This window comes from Ovis aries, chromosome 9 (genome assembly GCF_016772045.2).
Source record: "Ovis aries strain OAR_USU_Benz2616 breed Rambouillet chromosome 9, ARS-UI_Ramb_v3.0, whole genome shotgun sequence".
Taxonomy (NCBI): Eukaryota; Metazoa; Chordata; class Mammalia; order Artiodactyla; family Bovidae; genus Ovis; species Ovis aries.
Window position 1 is genome coordinate 55,290,316 of NC_056062.1, and position 17,226 is coordinate 55,307,541.

The following is a 17,226-nucleotide window of genomic DNA, read 5'->3' on the forward strand; positions in this document are numbered from 1 at the left end:
TCAGAGGACTAGGATGGGATTGGGTACAAAGATGTTAAGTGTTTTTACATGTATGTGACTGCTGTTGGAGGAACTGGTAATATCACTGACAGTTATCCCAGGGTATAATTAAACAGAGAACTCCAAAACATCACAGGATGATATTGCCCATCTCTGGATGCATGGGCCCCAGGTTAGTACCTACTAACAACCACTCCTATGAAGAAATGGACACTGTAGGATCAGAGGATGTAGCTGAGAAACATGGAGAGAATATGGTCAGAGAGAAAAGACACGCACATACAAAGATATGAGCCTGGTGGAGAAAACAGACTTTTTCTTGGGATATGTAGATTCCATCCTCAAGAAGACTTGTATTATATAGTTATATACTGTGCCATGATAATAGCAATCACAATTATAAAATCACTAATTTTGGTTTTAGGTGATGCTTGAGACGTCTGTAACATCATCACTTTTTAATTTTCACATTGTCCAGGGCTTCTTTGACCATTACTGAGAGGTCAGATGTCATTAGTAATGGGAAAAAAAATGAGCTGGAAGTCAAACTGCAAGAGAATAAAAAATGAGGAGAAGCATCAAAACAGGGAGTGTAGATTGTTATTTTAGGAAGCAAGCAGTGAAGGAAATAGAACTTGAGAACCTAAGCACATTTGTGGAAAAGGGTAAAGTCGGTGAAAAGGATAACTAACAGACCTCCTGTTAAGGTCAGAAAGAAAATGGTTTTAAACCTCAGGTGAAGGAATAATCTTAGGAAACGGTTAACTTCCTCTGTTCCCAGGGACAGGAAAAAAGAGCTGTGCAGCACTCTGTCTAAACTGAGGTTGCAAACAATGAATAAACATTGTTATAAACTTTTCACAGTCATCCAGAAGACAACCAGGGAGAAGGGAGATGGTTTGGTTGTGTTGGTTTGGACAGGAGAGAAACTAAGACAAGAAAGCAAGGAAAACCGAAAACATTGAAGAGAAAGATTGCCAGGGATTCCAGGCTAAGATAAGAGTTGCTGAGAAAATATCTATCTTGATATGATCAGAAATTAGATGTGGTACAAATTAGAAAGATAATGAGTGATACTCAGATCATTGTTAATTACAACTTTACAATGAGAGATGGCTGGGACCCCAAATCCCCATATGCTGGACTGCTGCTGCTGCTGCTGCTAAGTCGCTTCAGTCGTGTCCGACTCTGTGCAACCCCATAAACAGCAACCCACCAGGCTCCCCCGTCCCTGGGATTCTCCAAGCAAGAACACTGGAGTGGGTTGCCATTTCCTTCTCCAATGCATGAAAGTAAAAAGTGAAAGTGAAGCCACTCAGTTGTGTCCGACTCTTAGAGACCTCCATGGACTGCAGCCCACCAGGCTCCTCCATCCATGGGATTTGCCAGGCAAGAGTACTGGAGTGGGGTGCCATTGCCTTCTCCATATCCTGGACTAGACAGATGCAAAACATTTACAAGAGACACGAGAGACTAACGCAAACTGGTTGCATTGTTTGCTAGCATTTTGTCCCAAATTCCTAGGTAGTTATTTTATCCTGGTGACCTGAGTAAGAAGAACTTAAAGGTATACACCCTTTATTGCCTTTGGCTTGTATCTTTGCCTGAATTCAGGCTGAGTGCTATTTGGTGCTTGTTTTCTCCTAAGCCCTGCCCTGGTCTCTGTATGTGGGAAAAATACTTTGAAAAGAAAGCAACACTAAGATAAGAGTTATACTCTTCTATCCTGTTATCCATAATATAGTAAAACCCTGTTTCTGTGAGCATTCCTTCTTCCTTCTTGTTGATTCATTTTAGTTTTTCAGTGAACAGGGTGGGTTCATCAGAAAACCTTGAACTTCTTCTAGATAAATGGTTCTTAAGGTGTGGAGGTGGGGGTGGGAGGGAAGCAAAAAGATATGAAACTCTCACAGGGAATGTTTCCAAGGAGAAGAGGGTATTTGTGCATGAATGTATCTGCGTGTGCGCAGAGAGGAGGGAGCCCTGTAAACACTTACAGGAGATTCTGATAAACACCTGTGTTTCTTTTGATTGAAAATCACTGTCCTGCAGGTGAGCAAGTAAGAAGACAGCAGTGATACTGGAGTTTAATATTTGGAGAGGTGGGATGTCTCTGATAGGTGATAAAGTTCAGGAAGTGGGCTACCAGCATGGGATGGAGGTGAAAATTATTGGCGTAGAGGCCAGGAAAAGTGAGGCTGGAATGCTGGGTGACTGAGCTTTGGCCTTCTCCTCTGTCACCCGCAGCACTTTCCGGAGCATCATGTACATAATGTGTGTTCAATAAATACTCTTAATAGACTGCATACATTTCATTAAAATGTATTATTTTTAATATCAAGTATGTGAGCATGCAACATCGCTAAATACAAAAGTCATACAAGCTCACAAATGACTTCAGAGACTGCCACTCATAATTAAAGAACAATTTAGGGCCTATTAAGACATCATAAACATAGTTCCTTTCCTGTTTTCACTTGATGATTAGACATTTCCACCTTATTACTAGTGACTTCAGTCAGAAACCACTGCCTGTAGTTACATTTCTTTACCTCTTATTGCTTCTCCAAAGAGAACAATATCCTTATGTTCTAAACCAGTGCATTTCCACTGTGTCTGAGTAAGACACAGGTGTTGAGCATTTACTGTGCACAGCTCTAGGGGTGCTATCTAAAAATTAGAGGCTTCCTGCCTCTTATCTGCTGAAAAACATTTCTATGAATTTATGATATCAATATGTCAGCACAGGATGCTTAAAACTGACAAAGGGTAAATTTGAAAAGTTTACACCTGTTGCACATCAGTTGAAAACCTGAAATTTTCACATTTCTAGTTAAACAAAATGAGTAGCATGGAACATAAAAAATCTAAACCATGCTACATTAGCAGACTTCATTTCAGAAAAATGTCTTTGGGGAAGTATAACTCAAAAAAAGTTTTAGTTAAATCTATTATTATTTTTTAAAAATACAATTGCTACTCACATCTGTTATTGCTCATCTAGATAACCTTGAGAAAAACAAATGCCCTTTTTAGGACTGTTTCCTTCTCTAAAATATGAAGACTGATCTAGTCCATCCCTAAAAGTTCCCTTCCAGATAAACATGCTCTGTAACTGGCTTTAAATTTATGGCATGTGTAGCAGAAAACTCCCAGGAGTTAGATAAACACAGGTTCAATTTTTATTTCATCATTTATTAGCTTTTTAAGCTTGTAAAACTTATACCTTATTCAATCTTAATTTCCTGATTTGTGAAATGGAATAATAGTACCTCTTTAAGAGAATTGTTTGAGGATTAAATGGGAGAATATGTGCTGTGAAGTGAATAGCATAAAGTCAGTTGGTCAACAGGCATTCAATGTGTATTATCAGATCAATGTCTTAGTTTTCTACTCTTTCCTTCTCTCCTTAAAAAATCAATTCCATGTATATTATTGACTTTCAAGTAAGAGATATTATGGTAAAACTTGGAAGATACTATGAACTTTTACTGAGCAACATTTTAGGATGTGAATCTTTTGGTAATTTTTTGCCCTGGGAATATCTCTGGGTTTGAATATAGCATACAAAGTAGCAGTAAGAGGTCAAAAATAATTCAAAGGCTCCATATGACTTCACAATTTAGCAACTATAGATATTCAAAGACGAGCATGATACCACATGCATTAATAATATATCACACAGGAATAGAAATCCTCCACATATACTCAGCACTAATCCTAAACTTTACAAAATCACATGAAATCAATTTGGAATTCCACAATTTTAAGGATGAAGAGAACTTTACCTACATTCACAAAAAAGCTACGAGTATAATAGAGTATAATAAATAAGGATACTGTAAAAGTGATTGTATGGGTTGAATGTGTTAAATGGACTACCAGAAATTGTCTACAATAGCCTCAGGAGTTTCTTTTCCCACTTGTGAGTCTAATAACAGGTCGATTTGTTTGAATATTAACTGGATATTTTGGATCCCACTGGGTTAAGCAGAAGGAAGTTCTCTAAAATTTAATCTTTCCTATTTTCTCAAAGACTTACACTGTTAAATTTTTTTTTTTTTTTTTACTATATGCTTGAGGACCAAGTGATATCCATGCCCCTATCCCACTCATTCAGAAAGTACTGTAGAGAGAGAGATGAGGGCAAACTTACCTTTCATCCTTCATGTAAATACAAAGGAGGGCGGAGTTCCTGGTGTATCCAGGTAGATTACCCGTTGAAACGCTGCTTAAACTATTTCATATGGAATGGTATCTAAGACCTTGAGGACAGTTAACTGGGGTCTTTATTGTAAAGGGTCTTCCTTTTGCCTTCTATGTGTCCAGTAATTCATGAGCCATTGGCATATCACTGGTGCCTTATTTATTACCACTGAGAAATGATTTCATAATACTGACCAGAGTGATTACACAGCTCATAGAAACTTTCCATTTAAGAACCACAATGTCAAAACACAGCAGAGGCCATCAACAGTATTAATAAGGATTTTGTCAGCTTCTAATGATGATTATTATTGTATCAGATTGCAATTCACACTAATTATTAGTAAAAGTTTACAAACATTAAAAAGTGCATAATAACATTTGGATCTGATAGGGCTGAAAAAAGACATGAAAAATACAACACAAGGGCTTTACTTTTGTGATTGGTGTCCACATGATTGCAAGGTCATTTTCTCCATCTTTTTCAGCTCCATGGAGATAAGCTGTCCTCCAAATGTTAGTAGTATCATACAGCACTGTAAGAAATTTGATTCCAGAGAAGAAAATATTTCCAGTGCTTAGGATTATTTTCTATTCTCTTTCCCATATCCCCAGTTCTCAAAAATTCTCACAATTGGAAATGAAAATGTTAGTCGGAAAAAGTTCTCCATTTGGGAATAAGACAAAATTTGCAGACTGAACTCTGGTCTGTGCAGACACCAAACAGACTGAATTCAGGTAATATTCACATTAATGGATATTTTCAAATGTCTGTATAATAAGCAAAGGAGTCCTGATGAATCTGTTAGATTTAATTCATCAGCAGTGAATTAAGGGGACAGATTGTTTTAAAAAAATGTGTGTCCTATCTTGTGTACACCACCACGCTATGGAGCAGAATTTTTAGGCAGCCCTTTAAAAAATGAGTGGTATAAAAATTCACAGTAATGTGCATCATTTTTGTTTTTCATAAGCAATCGAAGAAGGGGGGCAGTGCTGAGCATCTATATTGTACAATACAAAACAGTGTAAATAACAAAGCAGGAACACACAGATACATGATGCTAAAAACAGTACTTTCTGGATGGTTCTTTTACTGGGTGAATACTCGGGCCAGAGATATTTAAACTCTGGGGTTCAACCAACCCTTTGCTATTAGACACAATTAAATCCTCTGACATTGTGAGGGGCCAGATGCTACAGGAAGAATCATCATCTAGATCACTGCTACTCTCTACAAGCATTTCATCATATGGTCAAGTGAAAGGATCCGTACAAAAATGACATCCAAACACAAGCCACATGATTTCAACCATTGCTAATGCCAGAGGTAGAGAAAAGTCTGTCTGCAGCCACAGCCTCTGCCCCCACTTTTAACATAACAAGCAGGTTCCTGCAAAGCAGTACAGCCATTTTCTTCTTCCCCTTTTCACTCTTGGAAATAAATGCATTCCAGCCAGGTCTGGAGATTGGAGACATCGTCAGGTGTTGAAGAAGGTCAAAGTGGAGTGTTAACTTTCAGATTTTGCTGCTTCTCCCTGGGCTTCCCCACTTTGTTCTGTTGAATTTCGCTGTGCATCTTCTTCCCCTTCTGTTAGAGACAAAAACAAGGATAAAGGCAAAATAAAAATGACTGCTTTTATTTACTGACTCTCAACATATCTTTTTGGAAATGTTAGAAATCCTCTATTCAGAAATCCTCATACAGACAAGTACATTTTCTTGGTAATCAACGCCCCATCAAGAAAACAGCTTATGACTTCCCTTAGGATTTTTAGCCACTGGTGGCTCAGTGGCTAAGACTCCATGCTCCCAGTGCAGGGGGCTTGGGTTCAATTCCTGGTCCAATCCCTGGGCATGTGGCAACTAAAGATCTCACATGCCTCAATTAAGACCTGGCACAGCCAAAATATACAAATAAATAAATAAATATTAAAAAGAAAGAAAACAGCTTAAATGTTTCTGTGCCAGTGCTAAGCTGCTTCAATCGTGTCCGACTGCAATCCCATGGACTGTAGCCCACCATGCTCCTCTGTCCATGGGATTCTCCAGGCAAGAATACTGGAGTGGGTTGCCATACCCTCCTCCAGGGGATCTTCCCAACCCAGGGATTGAACCCATGTCTCTTATGTCTCCTGGATGAGCAGGCAAGTTCTTTACCACTAACGCCACTTCGGAACCCCTAAATGTTTCAAAGGAAGATTAATTCTGGTTCTGGGAGAGCATGGCTCAAAAAGGCAAAAAATAACTGAGTTTTTTAAGTGATTAGTGATGCTCTATGCTTTTGATAAATAGCTGGGAAATCTCATGACCAGGTCATGGCATGCCACTTGTAATTTCACCAGTTACAGAAATCAAATGTGTCTTTAGGCAGAAATCAGAAGTGGGGAACAAGCTTACCTTTTGATGTTTGACTATCTTATTTTAAGAAATATTTTAAAATTATGGTTTACATTATTTTGAACACATGATGATAACCTAGCTGACTTCTCAGAGGTTTAATTAATTTAAATTAAAAACAACAGTGGAAGGATATCATATCAGGTGGTTACCCCCTAGTTGGATAGTTATGATGGCCTCTAGCCTGCCCTGATGGAACTTATGTACAAATCCAATAAAACCACCTTCATAATTGCACCCTTAGCAGCAATCTAAACACCAAAATGAAAAAATGCGTTCTCTCCATATTGGGTTACTTTAATGGGTGCAAGCTGCAGGCAATTCTTGATTCAAAGATTTAAATATTTACACGTGTTTACTAAGCAACCATGGCTTAGTAGACAAAATATTTGGAGGTCTTGCAAATTTTTACTAAGAATTTATTACCATTACTCAAATTCATAGAGGTAAGTAGGCTGTTCATTATTTAGCTGGAAACGTTGAGGGCAATTTCTCCTTTACGCTTAACAAGTACATATAAGACACCTCACCATACACCATACTTTGTGCTGTGCTTAGTCACTCAGTCGTGTATGACTCTTTGCAACCTCATGAACTGTAGCCCACCAGGCTCCTCTATTCATGGCATTCTCCAGACAAGAATACTGGAGTGGGTAGCCATTCCCTTCTCCAGGAGATCTTCCCAACCCAGGGATGGAACTCAGTCTTCTGAATTGCAGGCGGCTTCTCTCTACTGTCTGAGGCACCAGGGTAGCCCACATCATACTTTAGGGAAATTTAAAGCAGTTTTTCCACATAAAAATCATATTCTGTTCTAAAGGAGTTTCAAAAATATGACACATTACATAGAATGTTCATGTACTATTTTCATTGGACGCCCCCAAGGTGTGCAGATAGCCGAATCTGAGATGTGTAGATTAGCATATGAAATAAGAACTTGATAAACAGGAGAAGCTCTTGGCAGCCAAAATAAAGAAGTCACATTAGGGCGGATGCAAGACAGTAGAATATTAAAGATGAAAGTGACTGCATAAATACAAGATGAGGATCTTGACTCCATGGGGCTTGGGACTTTCTGGGTATCCAGGGACACTTCTCAGGGCTCAGCATAATGCTGCAGACACAGAGCTGTGGCTAAATAGATGCTTGTTAACAAATCAAGATAAACATGAGACAATAATATTGTTGAATGAAAACTTAAAAAGAAGCTGAAATATTCAGGAACTACAAAGGAAGTCCCATACTATTCTCAGCTAGTGTTATTTAATTTGCCACTGTATAGTTGTCATTTTTTGAATATTTTAGACTTTTGGTCATAGTTATTATTTTTAGGTCTTTGTATTTAGAATAATAAAGTCAGTGCTATTTATACTTTGCCTTAGTCTGGACTTTGTGATTTTTAAGAGAAACAAAATTCTTTCAGAGTCCACTGAATTTTTGCAATTAACATGTAGAAATATTTTAACATCTGGAAACATAAAGTTTTCTGAGTTATTTTAAATTATTAATATTCAATTACAGTATATTAACATCAAATACAAATGTATTTATGTATTAATATAAAATTTCAGTTTATTTAAATTTTAACATAATTTATATAGATTATATTGAGACTATAATTGCTGTTATAAGAAAGGTCTTGTGGCTAATGGGTCTTAATTTCAGTGAAAACAACAACAACAAAAATAAATTAAACTACACTATGAATAAAAATATCCTCATGTTCAGTTCAGTTAAATTCAGTCACTTAGTCGTGTCCGACTCCTTGCGACCCTATGAATTGCAGCACACCAGGCCTCCTTGTCCATCACCAACTCCCAGAGTTCACCCAAACCCATGTCCATCAAGTTGGTGATGCCATCCAGCCATCTCATCCTCTGTCATCCCCTTTTCCTCCTGCCCCCAATCCCTCCCAGCATCAGAGTCTTTTCCAATGAGTCAACTCTTCTCATGAGATGGCCAAAGTTCTGGAGTTTCAGCTTTAGCATCATTCATTCCAAAGAACACCCAGGACTGATCTTCTTTAGAATGGACTGGTTGGATCTCCTTGCAGTCCAAGGGACTCTCAAGAGTCTTCTCCAACACCACAGTTCAAGAGCATCAATTCTTCGGTGCTTAGCTTTCTTCACAGTCCAACTCTCACATCCATACATGACCACTGGAAAACCCATAGCCTTGACTGGACGGACCTTTGTTGGCAAAGTAATGTCTCTGCTTTTGAATATGCTATCTAGGTTGGTCATAACTTTGCTTCCAAGGAGTAAGCGTCTTTTAATTTCATGGCTGCAATCACCATCTGCTGTGATTTTGGAGCCCCCAAAAATAAAGTCTGACACTGTTTCCACTGTTTCCCCTTCTATTTCCCATGAAGTGATGGGACCAGATGCCATGATCTTAGTTTCCCGAATGTTGAGCTTTAAGCCTGAGTGGCTAAATTAATGTAGATTATTTAAAATAGAATATTTATATAGAATACAAATTTAATGAAAAATTTTAACAAATTCTCAAAGATTGATGGAAAAAAATACATCTACTTCTTTATGCCACCAAATTGGAATGATTCCCTATAGGCTTTCTCAGAGTTAGCAGTTAATTTTAAATATTAACTCCCAGTAGTAAAGATAGAGAAACAATGAAAACTAAAATATACTTCAGTCTATGTGCTCCATAGAAGTGATTGTTACGGTTTTATTTTCAACCTGAATTTGAAAAGACCAAGGTATAACTTGCTGACCTGTAATCACTGAATAAAGTTCTGTCCCTAAGCATTTTAAGATAGTGTTGCTGAACTATTTCATTCATATATGTATGTTCTGACTCAGTTTTCCAATACTATAACTCGAAGGCTTTGCATAAAAATTCTAACAGCATAGAAGTTACAACAATATCAAGTTGTTATCACAAGTCAGAAATTGATCAGTGTTTTTCATATGTATAACACTATGGTTCCTTAATCATGAACTGCTTTTTACTTTAAAAGATTTTTTGCACAAATTTTTTTTTTTCAGAGAAATGCATTCAGCTTTGATACTTGCAAAAACTATGGATGGAAGAACTATCAGGGGATTAAGAAGTATTTTGACATGTCAAACTTGTTTTACTTTTTCATTGGTAAAGCTAGATTTGGTGGGTAGGACTTTGGGGCCCAAAAATAAGACAGCTTTTCAAACTCAGTCTATGATTGAAGGAAAACTAAAAGAACTTCTTACCTAAAATTTGTTTATGTAACCAACTATTTTACTTCCATTCTCAACAAAAATGGTCCTAGAGACCCTTTTATTTTGAAATGGTTCTTGAAATTGAGGTCTGTCAGACTCACCTGTGAATCTTGTTAAACATCTAATGTTGTTAAATGTTAGAGGTGGCCAGTATTGTCCTAGCTCCAGCTTTGTTAAATGTTCTTCATATTTAAGAGCTTTTATAGAGATGAGGATTAAAAAAAAAAAAGTCATGTGTTTCATTGACTGCATTAGTAAAATCAGATTAAGGTCTCTGCATCTGAGTAGGAAACTCTGTAAAGCAGAGTGAGCATGATTAAGAGATTTAGTACCTGCCTTTTACCTTACCTTCTATATAAAACTGTTTATGACTCTCTCTATTAGGTTACTTCCAAAGGTGTTTTTTTTTTTTCATGCCTTAACCCTACTTAGTGAAATGCTGCAAATCACTCCATTTTCACAGAGAGATGTCAAACAACTCACCTGTCTTGTTGATATCAAGACCTGCTAATTTCAAGGCTAATTCATTGCTGTTGCCACTTGCAGAGGAAACCAGGATATCATGTATTGCATTTCTTCTACCCGTTCTTCCTGAAGCAATAAAATCTGCATATGTAGTTTCCACATCAGTCATTGCTAACAAATATCCACATAGCAGGGGCTACAAAAAAGAGAAAAAATGATAGGTAAATATAATGGTGGACAATGGTAAACACTTAATAAAAATACTTGTTAAATTACTGGCCTATAATATGAATGTGAAATAACTGTCTTGCTTACATGTCTACAAAGCAAGTAATACTTTGATTACTGACAGTCAGGGAATGTTTTCTGTGAAGAGCTTGATAGCAACTATTCTAGGTGTGGAGAGTATATAGTCTTTATCCAACTACTCAACTTTGTGATTGTAATGCAAAAGCAGTCAGAAAGAATACATTAAATAAAAGTAATAAACAAACTCTATTTATAAAAATAGGCATACGGCCATATTTGGCCTGCATGCCATAGTTTGTGGCCACTGGAGTAGCAAATGGCAACCCATTCCAATATTCTTGCCTGGAAAATCCCATGGAAAGTGGAGCCTGGTGTGCTACAGTCCATGGGGTCACAAACAGCTGGACACACTGAGCAACTGAGCACAGTTTGTGGACAACTGGTTTAGATCCTAAAATTCTCCATCTCTAATATCATTTCAGTCAGTCTTCACCCCAGAGAGGAGAACTTGAGATCAGTAGCATACCAAGGCAGTGGGAGTGGAGTGGAAGGGTTCCCTCCTGGAGGTAAGTAGTAAGCAAGGGTGTTGTTTGCAGAGAATCTAAGAACTGTAATGAGACTGGCCAAAATCCAGTTTGTTTTTTATTATCACCATGCACCAGCAATTCTAAGCTATACCAATGATCAAATACTTCTCCCACCCAGTGCAGGAGGATAGCTCCCTCGTTGCCCCTTTGGTAAGTTGTTCCTTGAGGAGAATAATAATCTTTCTTGATTGAATCTTTGAAACAAAACCTTCAAATTTAAAAAGGAGTCAATGAAAGTGAGTTTTCCCAAACAGATATGGTAACACACATACTTAAATATTTAATGAAGAAATATTTTCAAAGTAGAATATGAGATACATGTAATTACAAAAGATCACCAAATGTAAGTCTTTAAGTTCATTTTCTATGTTAAAAACCCATGTCTTTTCCTGAAGGTCAATGGCAGATGAATATTAATTTTGTTTAAACAGAAATTTAAAATAACACAATTTCTCTCCTACTCCTAGAGATTCAAAGTACATTTGATGACAGTTTAAAATTAAAAACACATAACCAATAATCAAGAGGAAGGAAACTTTTCAAAATATATGAAATGTAGAAGAAGCTAAAATTGTGGAACCCATCATGGACATGCACACTGTCAGTCTGAAATAAATTGATGCCATTTACAGTGTAATTCAGGATGGTAGTCAGGCACCTTCCTTAAGACTTAGTTCTTCTTCTAGTGTGTAACTAGAGAGCTATTAATTTAATCTGGGGAAATCTTTTATACTCTCCTGTAAGAGCAAGCTGAAAGAGGAAAAAGGGAAGAGCATAATACAAGCTTTGAAATAGGCAATATATGAATACTGCACGCTTTACTGTGACTATATTAAGGATAACACTGGTTTCCAATCACTTGACTATATTTACCATTCTTCTTTATGGCAATGTGATTTAATGGAGATTTAGTAAAATCTCCAAATGCCTCTCAGAAGATCCTAGGTTTAGTCCTGACTTTGCCACTGGGTCATGGAGTCATAGTCAAAAAAATCACTTGAACTTCTGGCCTTCCATTTTCTAATCAGTAAAGCAGGACAGCTGGATGACATAATCATTAGTGACACTTTAAGTGAAAGTTTTTAAAAAATGATCATTTAAAACTCTATCATTTCTAGAATCTTGAATTTGGAACTCCCTTCTGTGACCATTACCACGTTTTTGGTTTTTTTTTCCCCCTTACTCTCAATGAATCTATTCTTCACACTGGTCATATCTTTAATTTCTTTAACCTTCTTTCCTTTTAGTTCCCTCTTAGCCCAGGATGGATCAATTGCCCACCACTTCATGTAGTGTCTTATTAGCATCAAGAAGTGCCTTTGCTCTACTGTCACCCTGACTTTCTTAAACATCACCCGGAAAACAGCATGGTGCACTTTCTTTGATCTCATTACTTGGTAGCTGAGTGTTACCAGAAAAGGCCACAAAATTGTGCCAATTGGCTCAACTAAACATTTTTTACTCAATTATTTGCATATATTATGAGTTGGGCAGAAATTCTTTTGTTTCACTGTGGTTGACTCTTCACTATGCTGTTCTCTGTGGGAAGCATTTCAAACCCTCTCTACTCCACACAACCAGATACTACCTGCCTTAAGAGCTGACTCTGAATCTTTCTTCTTGGAAAAGATTAGGATATCTGTTACAAGTTCTCTTAATTTTTTTCCTATCTCAAATATATTTCTCTGCAAGTGACTTTTTTTTTCTAGATAAACTAGCTGCTTTCTTTTTTAAGGCATGCTACTGATTCTATGAAATTAAAGATGTTTGCTCCTTGGAAGGAAAGCTATAACAAACCTAGACAGCATATTAAAAAGGAGAGATATCACTTTGCTGACAAAGATCTGTATAGTCAAAACTATGGTTTTTCTGGTAGTCATGTACAGATGTGAGTTGGAACATACACAAGGTTGAGCACTAAAGAATGGATGCTTTTGAATGGTGATGGTTGAGAAGACTCTCGAGAGTCCCTTGAACTTCAAGGAGACAAAACAAGTCAATCCTAAAGGAAATCAAAGCTGAATAGTCATTGGAAGGACTGATTCTGAAGCTAAAGCTATAATACTTTGGCCACATGATGTGAAAAACTGACTCACTGGAAAAGACCCTGATGCTGGGAAAGATTAAAGGCAGGAGAAGAGGGCAACGGAGCATGACATGGTTGGATGGCATCACTGACTTGAGGGTCATGAGTCTGAGTAAACTCCAGGAGACAGTGGAGGACAGAGGAACCTGGAGTGCTACAGTCCATGGAGTCACAGAGGCAGACACGACTTAGCGACTGAACAACAACGACAAATTGATTCTGTTTCTTTTTACCTCCAATAGGACCTTGCTGAATCCTTTTTTTTCCCCCCTCAGTAATTTGTGTCTTGTTTCTCCTCTGGATTTCTTCTTTAAGTTTATAAGCATGTTCAAGTGTTACTTTACTCAAAAAACTGAAGCAATGATTCAACTCAATACCCTTTCCTCAGCCTTCATACATCTTTGCACTAACTTCTCTTTCCTTCACCAAACTTATCAGAAGGGTTCAGCTACTTTTATTTTCTCATTTTTCTTGACCCAACCTTTAGAATTTTTCTATTCCATTGGCCTTTGTGTGGGATTTTTTTTTTTTTTAATAGAGACTGCTTTCTTATAGATCACTCAATGATCTGTATTAACATGAAATAACTGCTTCAAGGTTATTGTGAGGGTCCATCCTGTTTGAGCTCTCTGTGACATGATACTGCTAGTTGCATTCTCCTCGAAACTCTCCCCTAGCACAAATTAAAATGTATAGGGGCAAACCAGGAATCATGGAATCTAGGGTTTCCATTTACTTGTTATGTCATGTCTAATCCCTCTGTACTCAGTTCTTTATTTATAGATATGATAATATACTTAGTTCCGAAGATGATCATGAAAATTTACTTGGATTATGTATCTCAAGAGCCTAACACAGTGTTTGGCACATGGTGGAAAAGTGCTGATTAGAAAAGAAAAAACAACAGCTGTCACTTAGCTTTCATACCTTACTGTCCTGGTTCCATCCCATTTGACCTTTGTATTCTTTACAGATTTCCCTTTCTAGGGTCATCTTTAGAAATAAGGGCACATTTTGTGGAGATTTAGAATCAGTCATCGACCTTGTTTACTTACTGACTTGAATAACTCATCTAATTTCAATGCTTCTAATTTCTCACTATGAATAATACAAAAGTATGCATCTCCTATATAGAATGTTCTCCCAAGCTCCTCACACACAAGAGAAACTGGCTGCTGAATAGGGACTTCCACTTGGTTTTGCAAACATTTCACATTCAATAAAGAAAAGTTAGACAACAATAAAACACACAAATAGAGAAAATCTGCTTCATTAATATACCATGTGCTATGCTTTGCTTAGTTGCTCAGTCATGTCTGACTTTTTGCTACCCCAATTTTTTAGTTATTTCTTTACTTAATATCCATGTCTAATCATTTGCCAAGTCATGTTGGTTTTTATTTGATGTCACTCATAATTATTCTCTATAAAACATAAGAAAAACTCTCACCAGGATTAGTGCTGAGTTTTCCCATAACCTGGGAAGAACCCACTTCTGGTGCATTAACTTTAACCCCTCACTCTCACACTTTGTATGTTACAGAATAATACATTTATATTCCCAGATCTTCTCTGATGATACATTTGTTCAAGGCTGTTAGTCTGCTTGTTTTTTGGGGTGGGGGAGAGGGCAGCATGCATGGTCTTAATCATCCTGACCAGGAATTGAACCCATGCCCCCTGCACTGGGGGGATAATCTTAACTACTGGATCACCCAGGGAAATCCCCAAACTTGCCTACTGAAATGGATTTAGCCATCAAAATTCAGCCAAATCCCATCTTCTCTTTGTCGTCTTTCCCCTATCTCATCAGTTAGTATTCCCATCGGCCCTGATTTGTGCCTGTTTAAGAGCACTGAAATTCTAACTAGCATTATGGTTGACTCACCTTCTAGACATATCACAAGTTCTGACAAGACAGGAACTGCATTTTGTTAGTATTTTAACTGCCAAGTATTCCTAGTAGAGCCATTAGCACATTATAAGCGCTGAATAAAAGAATGTTGAAAAGAACTGAACAATGAGGAAGAAATATATTGATAACCTTTCATCAGTAGCCACAGAGCACATCCCTACTCCTAATGGAAACTAGGTCTTCTGCACTGCAGGCAGATTATTTACTGTCTGAGCTACCAGGGAAGCCCTACACTAAATTACCAAATTCTAAAACTCTGGTAAGTTTTATAGATTAAGAATTTGAGGACCAGAGAGTTCAGGTAATCTGCCAATTTTCACATAATTAATTGTTTGGAATGAAGGTCTGCAAATTCCCAGTCCACTCTTTCTGTTCTACCAGGTTGCTTGTCTATGGGTAAGCTACGAATTTGGATAGTTTTTGACCTTTAAGTAATTCAGTACCATTAAATATAACAATATTTTCATTACTTACTTCACTACCATTAACAAACATAGTACTTAGTTTCTACTTTACTTTAAAGATTTATAATTGGATATCTTTACAGATATCTTTCTATGGTCATGTTTTGAAATAAGGACACATGCTGTGGAAATTAAGTCATTCATTGATCTTCTTATATCCAGCAAATATATCTGATAAAAAGAGTTACAGGAATAAGTTAATCTCACATCCACTGTTATTGTCTTTCATTCTTAGTCTCTTTATGACTTTTTAAAACATAGGCTTTAAAAATAGCACAACTGCTATTATTTCTCATCTAATAACAATGCTATGAAGCAGGCAAAAAAATCCTTTTTTAATTGATGAAAGTAAGTTTCAGGGACGTTAAGTTACTGCTAAATGGAGCACAGACTATGGCTTAAACCTAGGTCTGTGAGTTTTGCATAGAGTATTGTATTCTGCAAAAAAGTTCCTTGTTTCTTGTCATTATCATTTTTTCAAATACAGACTGTGATAATAATACTCATGTATGTAGGAGTTTACTTCTAATTCACATTGCTGATAACAGATTTAACAAGATTTGAAATATCAGAGTGAGACACAAAAAAGTGGTGACATTTTCCATGCGAAGATATGAATTTAAAGGAGTACTCTGCTATGACTTATAAATCTGGGGATGTTAATTCCTAGGGATGGTGGTAACTCTACTTGTAAGAGGGGAGCCAATGACTAAATTTGAATTTTCATTAGGGTACTCCTAAAAAAATGAGCTCATGGAAAAAGAAACAGGTTTATGAGTGATTTATTGATACACGTATATTGTGTTCACCTTTGAAATGTGTATGCCTAGTTTTCAATTGGATTAAGTAAAGACAATAATGAGAATTGTAAGAGAGTACTTCTGTAAACTTCTCTTCTCCTTAAGCACTTATGAAATATATTTGCTAGACTGATGTGCATCCAATTATAAACCTCAGAAACTAAGTACTGGGCATTCAGTTATGGCACCCATTATAATCATTGATACAATAGTTATTTTTGTAAAGTAGTATACCACTCTTCTTACATTTTCTTACAACAGCTGACAAATAATGCATATGTAAATACATGAAGGAAGAATATAATTACATTTTGAAATAAGATATACAGATGCTAGAAACTGGATCTTTTTTTTCCTCTCTCCATGATTACACTTCCTTAGTGAGTTCCCATTAGGTGCTCAAAACAGTATTTTTTACATGCACAGCAGCTATCTTTCCATGTCCAACTAAACATTTAGACACAGGTCTTAAATTTATTGAAATGACTACCAGAGACTGGAAATAACTTTTACAGCATTATAGTCACTGTATAATGAGTTCTTGTTTGCTTAGACATTCTTGGGAAACTGTTGCCAAATGTTTTGTCTGACAGATATTCACCCAAAAATGACAACAAAAAATATCTAATAAGTGTCGGCAGCTGGTAGAAGTTTAACAGAGTAGCAATGAGCACATATTCTGGCCTTATATAAAATAAACTTGGAAGAAAATCTGGAAAATTTACCAGAGGTGGGCCTTGATTCTTCATTAGACTTTCTTGTTTATGTTGCTATAATTACAATTTTCTAGACATGACAAAATTGTAGTATTTTGTCATGTCTAGAAAAGATAATAT

The 17,226-nt window shown here is 36.8% G+C and overlaps 1 protein-coding gene across 7 annotated transcripts in view; it reads right to left on the bottom strand.

Annotated features, from left to right (window-relative positions):
* Nucleotides 1-2,310: 2,310 nt before the first annotated feature.
* The window catches only part of PKIA (cAMP-dependent protein kinase inhibitor alpha), a 99,439-nt gene continuing 84,523 nt past the window's right edge, over nt 2,311-17,226 (bottom strand). For all 7 annotated transcript variants that reach the window (XM_042254349.2, XM_004011753.5, XM_042254351.2 and 4 more), the window contains 2 exons: nt 10,308-10,485; nt 2,311-5,797 (listed from right to left, as the gene is read on the bottom strand). In XM_042254349.2, coding sequence (XP_042110283.1) covers nt 5,718-5,797; nt 10,308-10,458 — 231 coding nt within the window. In that variant the 5' untranslated portion in view covers nt 10,459-10,485 and the 3' untranslated portion in view covers nt 2,311-5,717. The remainder of the gene's footprint in view (nt 5,798-10,307; nt 10,486-17,226) is intronic.